Here is a 22749-nt window from a genome sequence, read left to right as displayed (position 1 = left end):
CAAACAGGACAATTGCAACCAAAACCTGAAAACAACTAATTACCACATTTTTGTTTCCTTATGTTTTCTGTTGTTTAAAACATTTTTACCAAACTCAAATCTTTTTTTAATAAATTTAAATGGTAACACAAGAGCAATTTAATTGTTGCCTTCAACAGATTATACAATGGCTACATCTTTATATAATAGAACTCCAGCTCACTGATGGACCCCACTTTACCTTCTCTGATTCATTTCTCCTACATCGCTCAATCTTTTGCACCCTCTCCCTCTCTCTTACAGCCTGAGGGTAAAATGCTTTGGGACTCTGAGTTATGATCGTGTCTCTGCTGTCCGTGTGTGAGATTTACTCAAGCGAGCTCGGTATATCTTTGAAGAAAACAAACTAATGGTAGTTGTCAGCCAACTCTGCCCATCTCTGTAGTGAAACTCCCTCTCCTTAAAGCTGTCAGGCCAACTTTCTTGATTTTCTCAAAGTGAATTGTACACCCTGTAATCTTCTGGTTCTCTCTCACCGCTGAGCTACCCTGCCACACTTACAGCAGAAGATGGTTCGCTCAGTCGGTCCCTAGGTTATGGCACAACAACACCAGTCGTCTTAATCGTGTTGTTGCATGTGTCCTTTTCTGATAAATGGTTTTAAACTATGTAATGGTGATTTAAGTTCCACTGCAATATACACTGTGCTATGAGATTTAAGCTAATTTAAAAAAGAAGCTCATTTGCATTGTTGTTTTTTGCATCTAGTCTTCACATGGCTATACAGACCAAAGAGGATCAATTTAGACAGTGATCACTGATTTCAAAATTTGTCAAAATCATCCCCAACAGTTCATTTAAATTAAATCAAGCTGCACCAAAAAAAGTGAAATAAAAATCCGCCCCCTGATCCAGATCTGCAGCAAATTAAATGGATTCTTCGCAGACCCACACCACATCCTTCCAGACAGTTTCTTGAAAATCTCTTAAATTGTTTTTGTGTAATTTGTCTTACAAAAAACAGACAGGAGTGAAAACATATTGTCGTTGATGGATGCAACATTCATACTCAGTATAGTTCACGCATCCTGGTGATACTGTGTATTAAATATTTCTTCATAGAATCTATCAAAATCTTCATTTATTTTTTTCGTAGAAAGGTTACTTCTGTCTGACTCGATGGTTACACGCCCCAGGACAATGAATATAGACCATGAACACACGTGTATTTCTCTCTGTGGATGAACTTTACACTGTTCATCTGTGTCCATACACAACTGAGTGTCCAGTCCCTCCAAAGAAACCTGATACTCACATAAATGTACTGCGTGTGATTTGATGTTTTGATCAAATCCTCTCTTTCTAAGGACCAAAAACTGTGCTTAGAATGTATTTATCAAGCTTCAATTGCAATAATATACTGTATTTGATAATCTTATATATCTCAGAACTGTGCAGAACTAATACTAAAAGGGAGGTTGTGTTTGCCTAAATGATAAAAGGAGACTATGACCATATAGCCTTCTCCAGGCTAGCCATCTAAAATAACTTGGTTCCCAGAGGAGAATAAAGCGATCACACTGTAACAATAAGTCCCTGTGACCATCCAACCATCAGCCCGTGGATCCCTGCCATGGCCGCCCACTCAGCAGCTAAGCTCCAGGCTCTCACTTGGCCAGACAAGCCCTGACCCCATGGAGTGCTCCAGTCTCAAATCAATAATAGACCACAAGGTCCTGGTGCCGGTGCCTCCGCTCGGCCTCGGGCTCCAAGACAGCAAAGTCAGACTTCAGGAAACTTTAGCTGTCATCTGAATTGGGAATATTAAAAAGCTGAGTGACCCAGAGTTAAATTACACAATAGGCCAATATTAAATTTCAAAACTGTTGACTGGATGTGTGGTTACTGCTTTGTACAGCAGGTTTATACAGCAACAGTATTTTTTTATTGCGGTGGCACAAAGCAATGGAAAACATGAGGACCTAACACATGATGGCATGGTTTTTTTACAGCTCAGCAGCTCTGACTGGAAACAAGATGGAGATTTAATAGAAACACACTGTTGGCACTTACAGAGCTGGTGATATGAGCCAGCTGAATTCAAAACTTAAAAATGGTTGACATAATCACATAATCTAAACACAATCTACAGTTTCTTATGCCATACATCAAACTAAAGGTCAATAGCATTAATCACTTTTTTTGTAACATTTAGCATGAGCAACAGCATCCAGCTGACCGCTCAAGAATGCTGATTTAACAGGGAGTGCTTGGTCCAGCAGTGAGTGTCAGCACCGGACAACCTGTCCCTGCCTTTAACCAGCACTTTACGAGCCCACAGCCTGAACCTGCTCGGAGCCCAGAGGTCATGAAGAACGTACTTGAAGTTCTCGGTTCTGCTAAGGATAGCTCTCGGCCTCCTGCCCTTTCTGATGCCTCCTTTCCCCTTTCACTTTTTGAAGTGACCTTGACAGAGAGGAGGCCCCTTGTGGGGACATACATAATCATTTTGTTTGTCTCAAATTATTAATTGGTTTTGAATGGAACATCATATATGGACCCAAAAATAAATTTAGAATATAGATGTTGAATATCCCTTGTACGTTTGAAGGTCTTCTGCACAATTTAGGTTCCCAACTACCAGTAGATGTTAGTAGGTGTTAGTGGCTACCAGCGGATGTTAGGGACATAACTTCAGTTGTGTACCATCAAGACACCCTCTTCTTAGACAGGCCCACCACAGGTTGAACAGACCTGCGTGCATGTCCCTAGCATCTTTGGGCCCAGTTGGGAAACAACAGACTCTTCCTTTCCATCGATGACAAAATTAACCTGATTTCATGGCATTAAATTAACCTATTAATGTACTTTGTAGCCTCCCAGCTCTTCAGCCACTATTTTGTGTCACTCACATAAAAGATACAAAACGTATTTTACTTTGAAGAGTAAAAAAGAATTGCATCGCTGCCAAGTTCAATCGTGCAGAGTTGGGAGATGAAGGAAAATTAATGGAATGCAGTGATTTATTTTTTTATACAAGACTTTCAAAGAGTTTATTCACACATCAAAGCCAGTTCAAAAAGAATACATAATGCACAGAATTTTAAAATTATATCTCAGCAAGCTGGTTTCTTCTCAGAGCTGTTTACATCCTGGATTCATGATTCAGCACTCGTAGTAGTTGTTGACCTAGATAGCAGCGAACCCCAGAGACCTAGAGATAGAGAGCAATGATGACCAATGTACTTTTTTAAATCTCAGTGGAAGAGCCTGGTTAGCAGGCAAGACAGCAAGTTGTTGTAGACCGCAGGTTACAGTAAAGCTGTTTTCAGAGAAGAACTCCAGAAAAGGTGTAGAAAATTGGGTCCAGACATTTTCTGGAGTTTGCCTTTCACATATGATGAATGCACCAGGAGATTGTCTGGGGAAATGCAGGAGGCTCAGAGTTTTTTCAAATTGACATCTTCGTCCATGCCTTCTGTGCACGACTCCTCTTTTTCATCCTGAGATATCTGCATTATTTGGTTTTTCTTCCCTTTTGCCTCAATCCCTTTTCAGAAGGGGCATCAACATGTCCACTCGCTGTTAATTCTCATTTTCCTACTGTATTCTCAAAAGGGCTCACTCTGACATTAATCCAGACATTTTAATTTTGGCGGCTGACAGGAAAAGTTCCAGAAATTATCCAGAGCAACTGACTCGGACAGTTGCGTTCTCACATGCAGTCAATTTAAGGAAAAAAATCAGGAGTTCTGTGCAGGTTTAAACGCAGAAACCATCGGCTGACCACTCATTGGTTCGTTGATTTATTGATTGACTCATTCATTGATTAGCTGCTGTCCGTCTAAAAGACAAGTCATATTACCGTTATACTCACCATCCTTCATGTCTCCTCTCATCATTTAATCATTCATTCATTGACCGGCCCTGAAGAGCCATTGCTATAACATCATGTCGCTTTTCCTTTCTTACTTCCTTCCAGTCAGACAGTGATTCATCCAGCCCAGTGAAGAAATTTGTAATGAAGTAAGTTGGGATTCAGCCTAATGTTTTTTGCAGCTACAGTGAATCAGTGCAGCTTGAGAACAGCTAAGCCTTGGCCGACCAACATCGCCTGCAGAGACATGCAGACATTCGTATAAGGTGACAAAAGGTTGGGTAGTTTGTTAGAAAATCATCCGAGAGAATTTTGTCAGTGAATGTGAAGTGTTATCACGTCTTTAATGCTGTTTATCGATGTTCATTTATTGACTGCCAGGCTCGGGAGATAATTCATGATTCATTTTACAATCCGTTATTTAGGCAGCTGATGTGACGGTTCAAAACTCTTCAGCAGTGACCTTATTCTCACATCTGGTGCAACCCCCACTCCCACACCCCCAACCTCCCCCCACCCATGCTGCATAGATAAACAACTGAAAAGCAGTTTTGCTATTTTACTGTGACAGTTAGTTCATGTATGAATAAAAAAGTAATTTTAAATGGTGTATAATCCAACCTCAAGAATGTTCTGATATGCGAATGAGGCGACTGACATGCTCTCTTGCATATCTCACTCACACACACACACACACATACATGCACATACATGCATACAAAGGCCCTTTAAGACGAGTGAGTGGGGGGTTACTGTGCTTACAGGAGACAACAGCTGAGAAGCTTCAGTCTATTTTTGTTCTTCCCCTCATTTAAGTCTCTGAGAAGGAGGTGTGATCATTATGGGGTGCCTGAGAATCACAGGAAAGAAGACAATCCCTTATTTAGTTGCCCTCAACCACAATTCAAGAGAACTGTCTGGAAGAGGCCACTGATACACAAACCCAAAGTCTGATATTTATCCAGGCTGGACTTCAGTGGCACGCTGTCGGCTGAACTGGGGTCAAATGTGCGTGGACGGGAGCTAGTTGGAAGCATTAATGCCGGACCAAATCTTGAAAAAAGAAAACAAAAAGACTTTGCAACCTGGGAGCAAAGCCATCGCCGTTCCATATTCACTGTGATGTTTATGCTCAGATAATGCTTGATGGGTTTTGAAGGCTCAAACTGAATCTGTTTAAACCTCAAATATCTTCAAAATGTAGACAAGACACATTCAGTTAAACTGAAAAAGAATAGAAAAACTGAATTGTGATAGCTTTTCATATAAATTAAATTCCTAATGGTGATTGAAACATTTTTAGATCTATACTTTTGTCGAGGAGGTAAAATTACTCAACAGATTTCATTGAAACTTGGTGGAAGGGTTGGGTAAAGGGCAGATCCAGGATATCTTTTCACTATCTTTAACAATGCAATGGCGTTTGTGATACATGGATCTTTCTGACAAAAAAATCTGGCATAGTTAGAGGGATGATATCTATGGGTCTGTGCAATTTGGTGCAGCTTGATTGAATTCAAGGGGACTGTTGGGCCTTGGCAGAGATTTGTGCTCTACTGAGTCCCACTCATGTTATTCAGTTCTCAGATAATATAACTTAACGGTTTGGAGTTTCAGCTCTGATTGTCTTTTTCTTTCATAGGAATTGGTCGCTGGGGATTTGGAATTCTTGGATTCAGTTCATATTATTATTATTCAGTAGAATATTCAAAATATTCAAATATTCAAATATTCAGGCGCTGCTGCAACGTTAAAGTTGAACAAATATCACAACGGTATTTATTGATGAGGTGAATCACAAAATAGATTGGTTAAATTTTCCAACAGTTGAGACAGATGGTGTAAAATCAGCAAGACGCTCCCGTGTACACGCAGTATGTAGAGATATGTCAAGCTCAGCCCGAAGCGCAGCAACTTGCAGCCTCTCCGCAAAGCTCCTCCTTGGACAGACCTCTCTGCCTGTAGCGTCACTCTGAGTTCACTTCAGTCCAGTCCCCTTCCCTAATCTCAAATACACACTAACGCACATCCACTGTCATCCATACACACTCACACACGCACGCATACACGTTCACACAGCGCCGGACGCATTCGCGAGAACTCCGCGTCCAGCTCCTGTGCGCACAGGAGGACCTGTTGGATTGTACAGAGCGCATACAGCTTTTCTTTCAGTTTTGCTGTGGTGCGAAGTTGTCAAACTACTTTTTCACAAATTTCCCCAGACTCTCTCTGAGGTGAAAAGTTTTTTTTTTTTGTTGGTTTCGGTGGATCTTCCTCAATTCAGCAGCCTCCGATCTTTTGAGAGAATAAACTGGTTAATTGCAAATCAAGTCCTCGAACCGCGCACTCGGAATCAAATCAGCATTTGACGCCTGCAAAAATGAATAATTCCGTGAAATAACTCGCTCCTGCGGACAAAAGGATTTCAAGGTATGTTCTTATCAGCCGTGACTATAGTCTGTGTGCATTACAATAATCCATTCATCTCGGAGGCGTCTTGCTGCCACAGTGCGTAATTTACTTTGATTTCAGCTGCAAGTTGAAAAAGCCTCTCGCAGCCTGTTCGCTCCACAGTTGGTTTTACGCATTTGAATAGTTCTGAGTGCATTCGCGCACTCGTGAGATAAGATAAACACACACACAAGCAGAGAGGGGGAGAGAGAGAGAAAGAGAAAGAGAGACAGAGAGAGAGCAGTAGAATTTCTTTGAGGTCTAATTCTACATCTCTCCTTTACTCTCCCTTCATCATTGAATCCTTCCACATTGATTCCTGCTGTTTACTGTATCTGTCCTTAAGTCAAACCACCAGTCACGTGTGGATTTCCCAAAGGTGTGTTCTGTCTGTGTTGTTTGTTTGGGACAGGTGCAGTTTGGGAGAATGGCTCCAGTGGGGGTCTAATAGAGTTGAGATAGATGATGTCATACGCTGGCAGGTCCTCCTGAAATTAAATTTGTGATTTGGGGCTTTGCAAATTTAACTGACTTGATATATTTGAGAGTAAAGGAGAGAACGAAAGTTTTCTATCTGGATTTTGGGACATGCCCCAGCCCCTTTGCCTCCCTCCATTATTCTTGACGTTCCTTTTTTCTCTCTTTGGCAGTGATAATCACAGTGCAGCATCTCTTCTCGTGGAGCGAAGATGTATCTGCGTGTGTGTGCGCCTGCAGCACTGTTGGCTCTGCTGGTGCTGACTCTTGTGCTTCCCGGTGGCCTGGGCTGTCCCAGAAGCTGTAACTGCTACCAGGCCAACGAGGTCCACTGTACCTTCCGCTCCCTGCTCACTATACCACCTGGACTACCATCACACACACGACGCATAAACTTAGGGTGAGAAACACACACACACACACACACACACACACACACACACACACACACATGAATGAAAGTGCACATGCATGCAAACACACACACAAAGATTCCAACCTAAAGCGCCTTTATTCACTTTACAAACACTCACACAGTTTTGAATTAAAGTGACAAACTACAGTTTAGTAAGAAGCTCACATTGAAATAATGATATATTTGTCGATTTATTGATGTCTGAGGTTAATTATTCTTAATCTGTGCTCCTGTAGGTTTAACAGCATCAGCAGGATCCCTGACAGCTCACTGGCCGGACTTGATAGAGCGGAACTACTCATGCTGCACAGCAACGATCTGCACCATCTCCCAGATGCAGCATTCAAAGATATGAAATCGCTTCAGGTAAACAAGGATCATAGACATCTGCTCCTCCACAGTGAAAGAACAGAATCTGAGACTGTTCAGTTCAGGTATTAACATCCATATTGAAACTATCCAGTGAGGACCATGCAGGTACTTGTAGTATTTCAACTGTGCTTTTCTGCAGAGAGCTCAGCTCTAAATCTTTCGTCATATGTAGTACTTGTGGTTTCCTGCGTACATATCTCCCTAATGATGAGAGATGATATATGTAAATAGAACAAAACGTAGGGATTATCAAGATATACAGCCTTTCTCAAAGGAAGGACAGGATGCCTCATTGATAAATGTGTCTAAATCTTTCAGTCACTCATGAAAATTGATTGATGAAAGGATACATTTTTCCATTTGTTCTATGAGTAGCCAACTAGTATGGAAATTGATACAGTTTACAAGATTCTGTCCACATTCTCAGCCCATTCTTTCTAATCTCTGTACAATTTATACATAATTGATGCTCCATCATTCGTTTCACTGCTCGGTGACAAGGAAACACACTGGACGTTTTAGCACCAACCTAAGGGCAGAGTTAGCAGTCAGTGGGGAAGTGATATTACTCAACAAGCAATTGTTCCCTTCATCTCCCAGGCAGATACTGATATATTCTCCATTGTGTGATAATAGGATCCATATTTCCATGTGCTGACATAGTCATGTGCTAGATCTGTCCGCAGCTGGAGCTCTTCCAGCTAAGTAGCCTCCCCGGAGAGCAGATTTATCCTAAGCCTCGAAGAAACACAATTTCACAACCTGCCTTTTGTGGTGTACTGTCTTCTTAACATTTTGGTGGGTTCACTGCACATGAACAGATTAGCAATAGATCCCCGAGACTCTTCTGCAGAGGATAAAGGGCTAAAATTTATATTTGAAAAGTCCGAGATCTCCACTGCTCGAATATCCTTTTTTTCCTTGCTTTGACCTGGTAAACTCACAACATGAATATATCGTCTGGTTTCATGCTGTGGGCTATTTTCTCAATTCTTATACGTGAGATGGGGAGCAGCAGGAAATGTGTCCCCATGTTTTTTGAATTTACACAAGGTGCATTCAGTCATTTCTGCTTACAAACTGTTTTTTCTGCCAACTCTTCCCCCTCATTCCAATCCCCCTCACATGGTTTGTCATAAATTCAATTTACAAGCATGTGGTGTCCAGGGACAGTCGCTTCTTCATCAGCCTTGATGTCTATTATTTGATTGCTCTTCTAATCCTTAATTTCTTCCGCTCGCTTCATTTCCTGCGCCTCCACAGATACTCAAGCTGAGCTATAACAAGCTGAGCGAGATCTCTTCATCCCTGACCTTCTCTGGTCTGACCTCACTGCTGCGTCTCTACTTGGATCATAACCTCCTCCAACACGTCCATCCACGAGCCCTTCTCCAGCTGCCCAGCCTCAAACTGCTACGTCTGCAAGGGAACAGGCTGCATCAGCTGCACCCTCACACTCTGTGCACGCTGTCCCTCCTGAACACATATTACTTCTCGACACTCAGGTGAGCTTCAACATTAACTTTGACTTGAAAATGGGGAGAGCACCTCCTATCCCTCATTAACTCATCTGCGCGAGCGTGACAATCAAGATCATGAAAAACATAATTGAACTGATCAATGGCCAAGTGATTAATAAATATAGTTAACCTCTTAATGTCTGGGTTTCTCCATGACCCCTGTTCAGAAATGACATGCCCAAAATGAAAAATCTTTGCACCTAAAGGGTCTATATGAATAATCTTGGTGTATGCATCTGCAGGCTTGTATTTGTACAGCGGGAATAAAGATATGTTGAATCTTCAGGTAACATTTGTGATTGTGAGTTGTGAGTTATGTGTAAGCATCAGTATGGATGTTACTAGGTCAAAGTAAATGAAGATAGAAAAGAACATGAATGAAAGATTTCATGTCTCCCTAAAAAACTAACAAAAGTTTTAGAGTGAATATCCCCAATGAAATGATGCACTTGTAGCTCTAAACTTCTAAAAATCCATAGCACAATATCATTATATAACATTATATGTGCCAAATTTTATTCTAATAAAGGGAAGATACATTTTACATATAGGCATAATCCCACTATGGGCGTCTGTAACACAATCTGTTCCATTTGAGATTTCTGACTCTAAAAATTATTTATTTTCACTTGTTTGCCACTATTAGTATTTATTCCATCTAAATACAATTGTTTATACAAAAATAAACTACTTAATAAACTTGTAAAAAATACTTCCCAGGTCTGGAAAAAATTTAATACTGGATTGACACAAAGGTAAAATTGACATCGAAAGCTACATGAGTATCTTTGATACATGTCTTCTGTCTAAAGATGAAGGTAATGATGGAACTGATAAAGATGATGGATGATTTTGTTACATCTGACCTTTCACCTCTCACTGCCCACTCCCACATCCGTCCCTCCATTCCTCTATGACTTGTATTCTACCTCTACCCACCCCACCCATCATCTTGTCTTTGACCTTTCTCTCTCTCTCTCTCTCCTTTAGACACTTAGACCTGTCCAACAACAGTCTGACCACGCTGCCCACAGACACCCTGGCGACAGCACCACTGCTCGAGACTCTCGGGCTGCAGGCTAACCCATGGAGTTGCGACTGTAGGATGAACTGGTTTCCCTCTTGGAGTCTGGCTCACCCAGGTGACTGTCACGCCTGATATATAATTAGTTTTTTACTTGCTATTCCTTGTCTCACTCATGCAATTTTATTCATGTGCCATTGAAGTAGCTCAAGGGATAAGAAAGAGATATCCAGTTATCCAGCTCAAGGGATCAGAAAGAGATAAGAAGCAAAGGTGAAGAGAAACACAGTGAATGGATTTGGAAACAGCTGTTAATAATTTCACTCTATAAAAAGCCTTAAAACTGAAACATAATATTTCAAATCCAGACAGATAATTGTAAGATGGGCTAATATCACTTTCAGATATATGTTATCGTGATACTTTCGACATCTCTCCACCTGCTTCTGCTTAGACACTTCTCTCTTTCATCCCAGTTTTGTATCTCTTCCACATCTGTCTTGTGTCTGTTATTGAGATGTGAAAGAAGGTAGAGCTGTGAAATGTCTCATTGATACGCCAGACTTAACCTGCCATGACTAATTCACAATGACACCATTGATGTGTGCAGGCAGCTGAAACATGGGCTAATGATTGCCATGTTTTATGAAGTGATGCATATTTACGATTTATGAGGAGATGAAGTCACCATATCTAATTAGTCAGAGATATGAAGGGTAATGAAAGCTTAAAAAGAGATTAGAAGAGAATATGACAGCACTAATATGTGGAGATAGCTGGAATTAGCATTAGTGTGTTTGTATAGTTTTCATGATGTTATGCACTGTTGATATGCTAAGGCAGGCCTTTATGACATAATGTTATCTGTCTCTTTCTTTCAATTAGGCTTAATGAAATGTCCCGGTGGCCCTCAGTGCCCAACCTGCGTGTCACCCAATTCCCTTCAAGGGCGGGGCCTACTTGATCAGATTGATCTACCGTGCACGTCACCTGTCATCGCTTTCCCAGGGAGAAACCCACCTTTGGAGACAGAACTCAGTGAAATCCATTCAAGTGAATCCTTCAGAGAGCCTTTAGGCAGTGCCTCGGTGGGTCTGTCCGACCAACAAGGCAACAGTGTTGATCTGAGCTGCAACGTCACCCACTCCTCCAACTCTCAGGATATTGCTCCTCCCCCAGATCTCTCCCTTTCCTCCTCCTCTCCAATCCCTCTTGCTCTGTCACTCTCCCTGGAATGCCATGTGGAGAGAGAGAGCTATGAACAACTTTGGAGGATCCTGGCTTACTACAGCGAGACTGCGGTTCGCCTTGAGAGGGAAATCATGCTGAGCAAAACCCCGACGTTGGCCTACCGCTACAGGCAGACGGCAGAGACAGATGGATATTATCACACTGGAGTAAAAGCTTCTGTTAAGGTCAGACCACAGTGGTTACTGCAACCAGCTATTAGCATCCAGCTAAACAGAGCACAGTCTAATGCCCACAAAATTCACCTTATATACTCAACAAGAGTTTCTGCTCATCCTGGCCCTACATCTTTTGCCTCAACATCCTCTCCTGCTCCTCACCCATGGGTTCTGATTTCAATGAATCAAACCACCACAGCAATGGCAGCCATATCGGGCAGTAAGGTGGATCTCTCCTGCCCTCTTCTAAGTTCTGGTAACCCCAAAATACAGTGGATTCTCCCAGATGGATCCACACTCTTATCCCCCTCTAGCAGCCTGGATGGTAGGCTGCAGGCCTCAGCCTCGGGTTTACGTCTACAAAAAGTGCAGCTCTCAGATGCTGGACTTTATTACTGTGTAGTCCAGGCTGGCATGGATGGAGATGCTCTCCCTGTGCGCCTGGCAGTGGAGGAGTCCTCTGTCCCACCTTCTGGAGAGCAAGTGGGACCGCCTGTGACTGGACCAGTTGGGGAGCCTGTCAGTCTCTCCTGCAATGCGTCGGGTTCACCAGCACCTTATTTGAGTTGGGTGTTGCCAGATGGAAATATACTATGGTCTGGATTAGCTGTATCAGGTGGACTCACTGTACAACCAAATGGGAGTCTCTCTTTGTCCAAGCTTTCTCTGAGGGATGTTGGTCATTACCGTTGCATTGCAGTCAACCATTATGGTAGTGACTCTTTGTCCATGCAGTTGGAAGTAAAACCACAACACCCTCCTCTGTTCAGAACTTCATTTCCCAGAGGGCCACAGTCAGCTGCTGGCCGGTCAACCAAGATACGAGCACCTTTATTACGTCAGATGGAGGAAGGATCAGGGGATGAAGAGGAAGAAGAAGAGAAAACTCTTAGGAAGCGTCCAAGACCTAACCAGCCGCTCCCGAACAGACGGTATCCATTTGGAAAAGCAAGAAGACCTGGGCCTGTTAGAGAAGGAACCCTGAGAAGAGGAGGAGGGGCTGTATCCTCCACTGACCAGAGAAGAAACCGCTTTGAAAACAGACACAGAGTCACCACAAACAAACAAAGAATAGACCCTCAGAAATGGGCAGACATTCTGGCTAAAATACGTCAAAAGACAACTCACACTATTAACAATCAAACAGTTACAGTAGAGCCCTCAGCTGAACCGATGGGAAGAGGCAAAGACAGAGATACAGCAAGAGATGATGGAGTGGTTGATACAGAGAGAGTTAGAGTTAAGGGAGCAGGGGTGGAAGCAGAAACTGAGGGGTCATCTGTTGATGACACTGTTTTACAAGAGGAAGGCCTACAAGCGTTTCACCCTGTTCTCACAGAAATGCAGACACACACAGAGACACCAATAGATACAGAGATAGGGAGAGGGAGCTCAACAGAAACACAGACGGACATAGAGACCAGGACACATATGCAGACTCCAAACCCAGGTCCACAGACAGAGACAGTGACAAACTCAGATGAACAGAAAGAGCCAGTTACATCTAAACCAATCTCTGGAAGTAATGAAATTGGGCCAGCACCAGATGATGGAGATAACAGAGGAGCAAACCCCAACCCAGCTAGAACCAGAGCTCAGAACCCACGGCAGAGACTCTTACCAAATTTGGTTCCAAATTCTCGACCTCAAAGCCCTTGGAATTCTCGCAGGAGGCTCGGACAGCAAAGACGAATCATCAACAGGCCCAGGGTGCAACCTTTGACCCCACCCCGACTTCTCCCTGACCTTACACACCAGAGGTCACAAACAGGAACACCTAATACTACCACTGATCAAAGTAATATATCCCTGCTGGCCTCAACAACCACACATCCATCTACTTTATTGACAAGGAATGACCATATTAGGACCACTTCAAATGGTGTGGCACTTAATCCTCTGTCTCCCGCTGTTTCTTACACTCTGGGTATCTCAACCTCCCGCTCATTAACTCCCTCTGCCACCCCCTTCACCTCATTATCCCCCTCTCACACAAACCCACATATAGACACGATGAGTCATTCAGCCGACATCCCAGACACTGCAGAGTCCACTCTTTTCAACACAGGGACACCAGCACCCACTCACTCTGATGTTGTGATCTCAGAGACACATGTGCCAGACACACAGGCCGGGACACTTACACATGGCGTACAGACACACACAAAAACCCACACAGCCTTAGGTAAACATGTTGATCGACCCTCGAGCAAACACAGTGAAGAGCAGGAGAGGAATTTGTCGGGTGTGCCATATGTATCTCATTCCACCACTGTCTCCTCCACTCACTCATCCGCTGTTTCCTCCACAGTCTCTAGTGCAGCTACAGCTACTCCTGCAACAACTATGACTCTTCCAACCCCTCTCAAGAGTGAAGAAAGACTTTCTAATCCTCCGACAACTACTTTCCCAATCCTGTCCACCACAACTACCATTATTATTCCAACATCAAGCACTACCAGAAGTACTACAACCAGTCTTACCTCTACAACTACCACAACTGCTCTTACATCAACTACTCCCACTACCACAGCTATTTCTTCAACTAGGCCTTCTACTACTACAACAACAACAACTACTGCAACAAGCACTAAAACCTCATTCAAAGCTGTTCCCACAACACCAAACCACAGTACGACAACTACTGTTACAACTTCTACTCCTACTACTAGGAGTACTACAATGACCACCTCGGCCAAAACCTCTCCAACCACTACTGCGGCACCTACTTCTATTACATCTACTACTACTACTACCACCACAACAATGACATCAACAAGTACCAGAGCATTAATCAAAGAGAGGCCAAGCGTTGGTCGAGTTGACACCCTAGGGAGGCCTGTTTCTGGGGCTTCAAACCAGAGTCGATCACCTCCTGACTGGAAGAACCCCGGGGCTAATTCTATCCCTGACTCACACAGCAGCAGGCCACGCTGGTCCCCCTCGCTCCCTGTTGTCCCTGGGGTGAGTTCAGATCAATTCAATTACATAATATTGATATTCTGCAGGGTCTCAGGAGGTTAAACCAGAAAATGGTTCTTAATGCAAGGAAACACATTACAACACAAATAAGAGCTGAGGTAGGACCAACAATCTGTTCCTTATTTATTAATTAATACACGTTTATTTGTTCACTGCTTCCAGTCATTTATCCAATTAGCAATTTTTTTCACTACACTTTTAAATGTAATTTGCAATTTGTGTATATACAGCTATTCTTCTTCGTTTGTCAGCTAAGTGGAACTTCAATTCACATTTCCTTTTTTTCTAAGTGAGTGCTGGCCCAGAAAATAACAACACACACACACACACAGACACACAACACTCCACTGTGCGAGGCCTCGGGCAGAAGCTTAGCAGAAAAAACAATAGATCTGAAAATAGCCTAATCTGTCTACATGACCTGCTGTTAAACCTGAGGGATATGTATGACAATTCTTCAATTTTAATGGATTTTCCAGTGCTCTGCCAGAGTCCCTGTCAGATCTACAGAAGTGATGAAAGACACATGTTCCAGAATCGACAACATTTTGTGCTTTTAGAGCTTTATCCCATTGGATCAATTGTTAATTAATTTCCACAGCTGTGTTGGCAACTCGCTTCAAACCAAACCACTGGGTCCACCACCAATGGGTCATTCAAAATCTGGGGTGACAGTAATCTGTACTGTGTGTAAATTATCCACTTGAAAAATTCACAAGTAATTACAACATTAAGAATTTCGCTAATTAACAACATCTCAGTTTTTGAGTGAACAACTTTTCTGAATAAACTTCAAAAACATGTTTTTTTGGGGGTTTTTTTGTTGTGTTTTAATTGTCGTATATATATCTATATCTATATCTATAGATATAGATTTTGAGAGCTTGGTCAGTCATTAGTTAATTACGGTGTAGTAATAATTTAGATTTGATGGGTTTTTTTAGACAATCATTTTTCTTTTTGGTGATGCTGAACTCCAATCACATACTGCTTAGCTCCCACAAGATTTATTCATGGTTTTACTTGTGGGAATAATCTGTTTTGTAAATCTTTTTCACAGGCCCCAGTCGTGAGATCTAGACCAAGAATTGCAGACCCACACATCAGGACAGTGTCATTCCCAGCAGAGAGCATTGCCAGGCTGGCTTGTGAGGCTCAAGGGGAGCCAAAACCTTCCATCACATGGACCAAGGTTGCCACAGGTACACACTTTGCAGATACACACCCATTTATTTGAGCATAGTCACATAAAAGAAACACCAATAAATGTCAAGAATCGGTTTTAGCCTCAGGTTTTGTTTATGCAAAGTAGCCACCTGGAGACCAATCAAACCCGCTTCACTGACGGAACTTTTTGATTATGTCGGGAAACACATAACTGTTTGTTTTTCATCTAGAATTCCATTATGCATGTGTCATTTATATGGTGAAAAAACTGCGGGTTTCACATTTAAAATAAAAAAAATAAAGCTTTTTATTTATATCCTGATCTCATGGATTTGAAGGAAGTCAGTCTCCACTTCAATATGTACAATAACTGAATGAATAAAAACACATTTTGCACTGTAGAAATAACCCATCAACACCCATCATTACACACTGGCATGCGTACAATAGGCTTTTCTCTCGGTTGCCATGTGGGAAAGATATATTGCATGAAAATAATGGAACATTTTGTGAACTGCATCACTGGCTTTACTTCACGCTGTGCCACTCGGCATGTCCCCATTTCTCCTTTCCTCCCTGTCTCTTACTCATTCTCCAACTTTCTTTCCCAATTTGTTTCTGTTTTTCTTCACTGCTCTCCCTTGCTCTCTGTCTGTTTGTCTGACTGTCTCCCTTTTTTTCTGTCTCTCAGGGGCGGTGATGTCAATCCACTCCAAGGCTGAGCGTTTTGAGGTCCTGCCAAATGGCACCCTTGTTATCCATAATGTGCAGCTGCAGGACAGGGGAACATACATCTGCAGTGCAAACAGCTTCCTGGGTCGAGACAGGTAAGGTTACTGATTCCAGCTATGAAGATTAATGCTCTCTGAGCCATTTATTCATAATCAACACAGGACACAACATTTTTAGAATTAATTATGGAAGCCCAGTGCAGTTTAATTATAAAGTGTACTGTATTTGTATAACAAATTCAAATTGGAACTGTTCCAATAGTTCTTGGTTCACCTTTTTTAAGCAGCTTTAAGATACATGCAGAAGTTTGTGACCCAATATGCAAGTGTGAATTCATTGTTTGTTGTGTCTATGTTTCTGTCAGGACTTCTGTTGGAATTATGTATGTATGCCTGAGTGTTTCCTTTATGTACCATATCTGGTTTGTTTTTATTTAAAAATAGAAAAGATTAATATTTATTTTTGTGTTTGCTTTGCTCTTCCATGACAGGTTGCTAACCACCCTGGAAGTATGGACCCGCCCCCCTCGTATGCAGCTGGCGAGTTACAGAGAAGCCACCATTCATCAGGGTGGAGATGTGCTCTTGGAGTGCCAGGCAGATGGTGTTCCCGCCCCTCTGCTGTCTTGGGTTCTGCCTGATCGTTCTGTCCTGACGTCGGCGGCCCCCTCCGCCAGTCGCATATTTATGGACACAAATGGAACCCTCCATATTCCTGCAACTTTACCAAGTGACAGAGGAGTGTATCGCTGTGTGGCCTCAAACACAGCAGGTGCTGCCAGTTCCTCTGTGCGTGTACACGTGTCCTCGCTGCCCCCAGTGATACAGCAACCCAGAGAGGAACACCTGCACTTGTCTCCAGGGAGGCCTGTTTATGCTCACTGCTCTGCCCGAGGTGCCCCACCACCAGCTCTGCGCTGGCGAATACCAGATGGGACTCTGGTTCGCCCATCTCAGTTTCTCCATGGGAACCTCTTTGTCTTGCCCAATGGGACCCTGCATATTCGAAGTGTTGGACCAAAGGACTCTGGGAATTACGAGTGCACAGCAAGTAATGCTGTTGGAGCCGATAAGAGAACAGTGAGGGTTAAAGTCGAAGGGGGAGCAGAAGGCAGAAAAAGTGAAGCAGGTGCAGGAAAAGAAGACACAAAAGCAGTTGCTGTTGAAAAACTATCTCCTTCATATTCAGTCAACAAAGACAGAACTTTGTTTTTCCCTGGCAACCCCACAAATACATTCAACTCCCCTAAACTTCCCCCTCCATTGCACGCTGATAGATCCAGGACCAGGTCTTCTCACCCTCACCAACCCGAATCCACTATCTCGCCTCCTAAAATCAATAAAACAGTCACCACTTCCCACACACACTTCACTGACATCAGCAAAACTAAACTTCCCTCTCCCTCCCAACCCTCCACAGTGCCTGCACAAAACACAAAAATCTTGCAGAGTATTGTTAACAAGACAAGAGTTAGTTTTTCTTCCTCCTCTGACAAAAGCAGAACTTTAGCTGTTCTGCATACCTTGCCTGTCTCCCCCTTCAGCAACGCCCGTATTGTCTCCACATCACCCTCCATTAGTACTGTCCACTACGGGGGGATTTTGCAGCTCCACTGTTCTGTAACTGGCAACCCACCCCCCATTATCATTTGGAGGACCCCCAACAGGAAACTGGTGGACATGCACTTCAGGTACAGGGGGTGCGGGTTTATGCGAGATAAGAGATCACAAATGATTTAAAATTGCATCTTTTATTAACCCTGTTGGCACCATGTCTTATACCATATTATTCTATATTTGTGTCTACATTTGAATTAAAGCTACGACCGTCGTCTGAAGGTGCATCCTAATGGCACCCTGTCAGCCCAGGCTGTAACTGAGAAGGACGCTGGAGACTACCTCTGTATCGCACGCAACAAGGTTGCAGATGATTATCGGCTCCTGCGCGTCACTGTGGCTACCAAGCCTGCCAAGATCGAGTCAAAACATCCACTCAATCAGATGGTGTCGCTGGGCAAGCCGCTGAAGGTGATTTGCATCACTGCCTTGCTCCTATTAATGATGATGTTATTTTCAGTAAACAAATAACATCAATAACAAGATTGATCCCCTTCCCACCAGGTGGATTGTCAGGCATCTGGGCTGCCTGACCCAGCTGTTCATTGGAGTCTACCAGATGGCACCATGGTGAATAGTGTGTTGCAGGGAGAGGACAGGGGAGGACGAGCACGGAGGCTCACTGTTTTTGACAATGGGACGCTACTGGTTCCGGCAGTGGGCATGGGGGAGGAAGGGGAGTACACGTGCTATGCTGAAAACGAAGGAGGTCAAGACATGATGAAGGTAAAAGAACATTTCTACCTGGAGATGACTTTAGAATTTTTTTGGGGGGATTTGATGAATATACACAAATTTACATATTCAGATTTATGTAGAGATTTCTATCCAAATTTTGTGCAATTTCAGTTTACTAACTTTTTCATAAGGAATATTTTAAAACCAAAATTTTAATCCAAAATCTAAGCATTGAAAAACAAAATGGTAATATTAATTTATTCATTCCTTTAAGGTCAAAGTGAAGGTCATGATGACACCTCCACCGACCTTCACAGAAGAGAGAAGCTATCACGTCATCAAAGTACGTCTGGGGGCAACTGCCACAATTCGCTGCCAGGCCTCAGGGGGTCCTGCCTCAACGGTGACATGGTTCTCCCCAGCGGGCCGTGTCATTCCACGAAGTTTGGGTTCCGGCCACTACTCCGAGAGGGTTGTGGTGGTCTCAGATGGAACTCTGGAGGTGCGTCTGGCCCAAAAGATTGACACGGGAAACTATACATGCCGAGCAAGCAACTTGGCTGGGGAGAGGAGCACAACGGTGGGCCTGGAGGTGGAGGCTTTTTACCCTGTGACGAGTGGCCAGGTGGCAGGAAGAAGTGCTAACAATGTGCCCAGTAGTAGTAGACCAGGCGTTAATATTGATAACGCAAGAGTAATCCAGTATGGAAATAACAATAGAGCCTTGAGCAGGCTGGGTAGTAATAATGGCTACAGTGATAAAAATGGGAATAAAAGCAACACAGAACCAAACACTGGCATTAACACAGCAGCCAGTAACTCTAATCCTGCCCCCAGGAGTGACAATGTCAATGTCGGGGTGAGCAGGGCAAGGAATGTAGGAGTTACAGCGGATAACATTGGAATGGGTAGATATAGACCTGGCATTGTTAGCAGTGTTAGTAATAGTGAGAGTAACAGTCACGGCACAGTTAGAGGAGAAAGTGTACAAAGGAATCCAGGGAGTATTTATAATGAAGTCGTTGCAGGGAGGGCTGGTGCTGATGATAACACAAGCAGAGATAATGGCAGGATAAGTGGCATTTCTAGAAATGTTGCTTTAAGCAGCAGTGCAACTAATAGTGGAGCTGGTACTGGCACACTCAGAGGAAATTGGTTCGGTCGGAGTAGCAATATAGACGTTACCAATGATGACAGCAGGAATAGTGGTGCTATAGCTGCTAGTAATACAGGCGCTAAATACTCTACTAACACAGTTGTGGGTGTGGTAACGACAGTGAAGCAGCGAGCTGTGAAAGGCCGGAATGTTCTTTTGCCATGCCCCTCCCAAGGCTCCCCTCCCCCTCGCCTGGCCTGGCTTCTGCCTGGTAACGGCGTCTTGCCGGCTCCTTACTATGGCAGTCGACTCACTGTGCACAGAAACGGCTCATTGGAGCTGCGGGGTGTGCGGGCAACTGATGCTGGGACCTTGGTTTGTGTTGTGAGAGGTGAGAGAGGAGAGACAAGAATACAGGTGGAGCTGGAGGTCTCTGAGCCACAGGAGGAGGCCAGGTCTCCACACAGAGGATCAGCTGTGGAAAGACCCATGCAGAAAACTGACGGTTTAATCGAGGCACCTAAATCAGGAGCATCGTTGGCTTCAGCCAAGTCTTTAAGCTCAGCGTTGCCTGAGAAGATTCATCCAAGAAACCCGGTTACTCAAATGCCTCTGCGGAGGGGCCTGAGTTCACCTGCTGCACCTCGTCCCCTTGGCCCTCCACCCCGCTCACCTGGCCCTGTCCCAGAGCAGACAGTGAGCACCAGAACAGCCTCCTTGGTGACCATCATTAATGGAGAAAACCTTCGCCTGCCATGCCCTCAAACCCCAGGATATACCCAGGGAGCCCTCTCATGGACCATGCCCAGCGGCAAGGTGCTGTCCCGGGGTGAGAGTGGTGACTCGGGCCATTACCTAGTCCAAGAGGATGGAACACTCACAGTGCAACAGGCCTCCGTGTTCGACCGAGGCACCTACACCTGCAGGTCCACCAGTAACGACTCCTCCACAGTTTCACTCATCACGGTTCCTGTCATCGTCATCGCCTACCCCCCACGAATCACAGCAGGCCCCTCACCTGTAACTTACACGCGGCCGGGGGTTGCTGTGGAGCTGCCGTGCCAGACCATAGCAACACCGCGCGCAACAGTGACCTGGGAAACGCCAGACCTGACACAGCTGAGGGTGATGGGCCAGGCTCGTATCTATGGCAACCGCTACCTTAGTCCTCAGGGTTCGTTGGTGATACAGAACCCGACAAGTCGGGATACAGGGTTTTACAGATGCACCGCGAAAAATGTAATAGGAGTGGACACCAAGGCGACCTATCTACATGTTATATAATGGAGTGATGCAAACACACAACACATGAGTAATAGAAAGACAGAGACCCACCAGTCTTCTGTAATGGTGAATGGACTCTACTGCTGTCAACACTATGTGTCCCTCATGCCCAAAAGGAACTGCAAGGCTCTGTGCAGGAGATACTGTTCAATCTCAGAGAAGACACTACTAATATAAAGTACATGTCTCATGTTATTGTATTTCTTAAGGTATAATTTTCCATTACAGTACTGTTTTTATGTCAGGAGTTCTCAGAGCCACACGTTTGCCTCTACAGGAACAGAGTATGTTGCAAAAGGATTGTTTTATTTAGCTTGTGGTACATAACTTCTTGTCTGTCCATCATCTAACTGGGCTGTTTTCCTGACTTGTGTTAAAAGAATGTGGACAAAATCAGTATCTGAACAATCCAAGAACATTGCGTTTACGTCTTGTGTACAAACTACTAACGTTTTCATCATGTCAAAAACCCTGCAGCTTTAAGTGTTTGTCAGGGATTATGGGATCATTCTTACATTTTGCAGAGTCTCATACAAATACAATATACAATACCACATAAATGCAATACAAATCCCCCATAGCAAACATTTTTTTCTTGGCTTTATTGCTTTACTATGTGTAATAACATTAAACTAAAGGGTACAGCATATCATTGAGTCACTGAATGATATGGACACCACTCGTCATCACACAGAAGCTTTTTTTATACATAATGTAACATAATATAATCTTTCATTTTGTTTCATATTTATAAACTTGCTTGTAAAATGTTGCACATTGGAATTTGAATATACATAATACACCTTAAAACTATTTAAATATGTTTTTGCATACTCTATGTAGCAAACATTAATTTAAACAGGCCACATTATTTGCCTTCACATTAGATCTTTGACAGGCATGATGACAGGGGACGTCAGCGTTACGATCCAGCCAAACACCAGCTCCTTATTTGTGGGTTTCGAACCGTGGCATCAACTAAATCTCACATTCCGGCAGTATTACTGGGGTAGAACAAGATGTGGTACAAAGCATTCATGTTAACACATTAGCCAAACCATTGGAAGAGTGATCGTCATGATTTGTTTTGACATAACGATTGTATAAATATGCGTGTGGTCCAAGAGTTCTGCCCTAAGTATGTGCACAATTCAAGTAGCTTATAGTTTGCAAGTCTGTTTTCATATTGTCCTTAAATTATTTGTCTTGTAAAGACTCTTTAGTGAGACACCAGTGTTTTTTCATAAAAGAGGAAACTATTAAATGTTACTATGTATGTCCGACGTCTCATTAGCCGTGAAGAATGATTGTTATATTTTTAACTGCTTCATTTTATAAATAAAAATGGAAAAGAATTGAAAGTGTTACTCCATGAAACGTCGACAGCAGACACGCACTTTTGTTCAGATATGGTTCATACACAGTGTGTGTGCTTGCGTGAGTGTGTGTATGAAGTCAGAGTGAGAAAAGACAACACCTAGTGGGAGTGCAAGAGTGAGGAAAGAAACTTCTCCTTGGGTGTATTATGAGAACAGAAACTCTTTATCCGCTGCTCAGCTGTCAAACCAGGAAATGGGGTCTTAACTGTGGATGAGACACATGTTGATGACATCATATTCCTCTCTCTGGGAAATGCAATAAAAATCACAGCAGCCTGCAGGGCGACTCCACAC

The 22749-nt window shown here is 43.4% G+C and overlaps 1 protein-coding gene across 1 annotated transcript; it reads left to right on the top strand.

Moving 5' to 3' along the window:
- The first annotated feature begins 5868 nt into the window (after positions 1 to 5868).
- On the top strand, positions 5869 to 22431 carry LOC118120042 (matrix-remodeling-associated protein 5). The gene is made up of 12 exons (XM_035174650.2): positions 5869 to 6286; positions 6958 to 7184; positions 7436 to 7565; positions 8835 to 9076; positions 10082 to 10233; positions 11001 to 14485; positions 15564 to 15705; positions 16362 to 16497; positions 16893 to 18092; positions 18222 to 18429; positions 18523 to 18744; positions 18971 to 22431. Exons 2-12 carry the CDS (start codon positions 6997 to 6999, stop codon positions 21074 to 21076), a joined length of 8211 nt encoding a protein of 2736 aa, XP_035030541.1. The 5' UTR covers positions 5869 to 6286; positions 6958 to 6996; the 3' UTR covers positions 21077 to 22431.
- The last annotated feature ends 318 nt before the right edge of the window (positions 22432 to 22749 follow it).

The sequence above is a fragment of the Hippoglossus stenolepis genome, chromosome 13 (genome assembly GCF_022539355.2).
Source record: "Hippoglossus stenolepis isolate QCI-W04-F060 chromosome 13, HSTE1.2, whole genome shotgun sequence".
In the NCBI taxonomy this organism is placed as follows: Eukaryota; Metazoa; Chordata; class Actinopteri; order Pleuronectiformes; family Pleuronectidae; genus Hippoglossus; species Hippoglossus stenolepis.
The sequence above is the reverse complement of the archived record's forward strand: the minus strand, read 5'-3'. Positions and strand labels throughout refer to the sequence as shown.

Coding starts and splice junctions, on each gene's coding strand:
- LOC118120042 (XM_035174650.2), top strand. CDS start 6,997: ATGTATCTGCGTGTGTGTGCGCCTGCAGCACTGTTGGCTCTGCTGGTG. Junction 10,234..11,000: donor TTGGAGTCTGGCTCACCCAG/GTGACTGTCACG, acceptor TCTTTCAATTAG/GCTTAATGAAATGTCCCGGT. Junction 15,706..16,361: donor ATGGACCAAGGTTGCCACAG/GTACACACTTTG, acceptor TCTGTCTCTCAG/GGGCGGTGATGTCAATCCAC.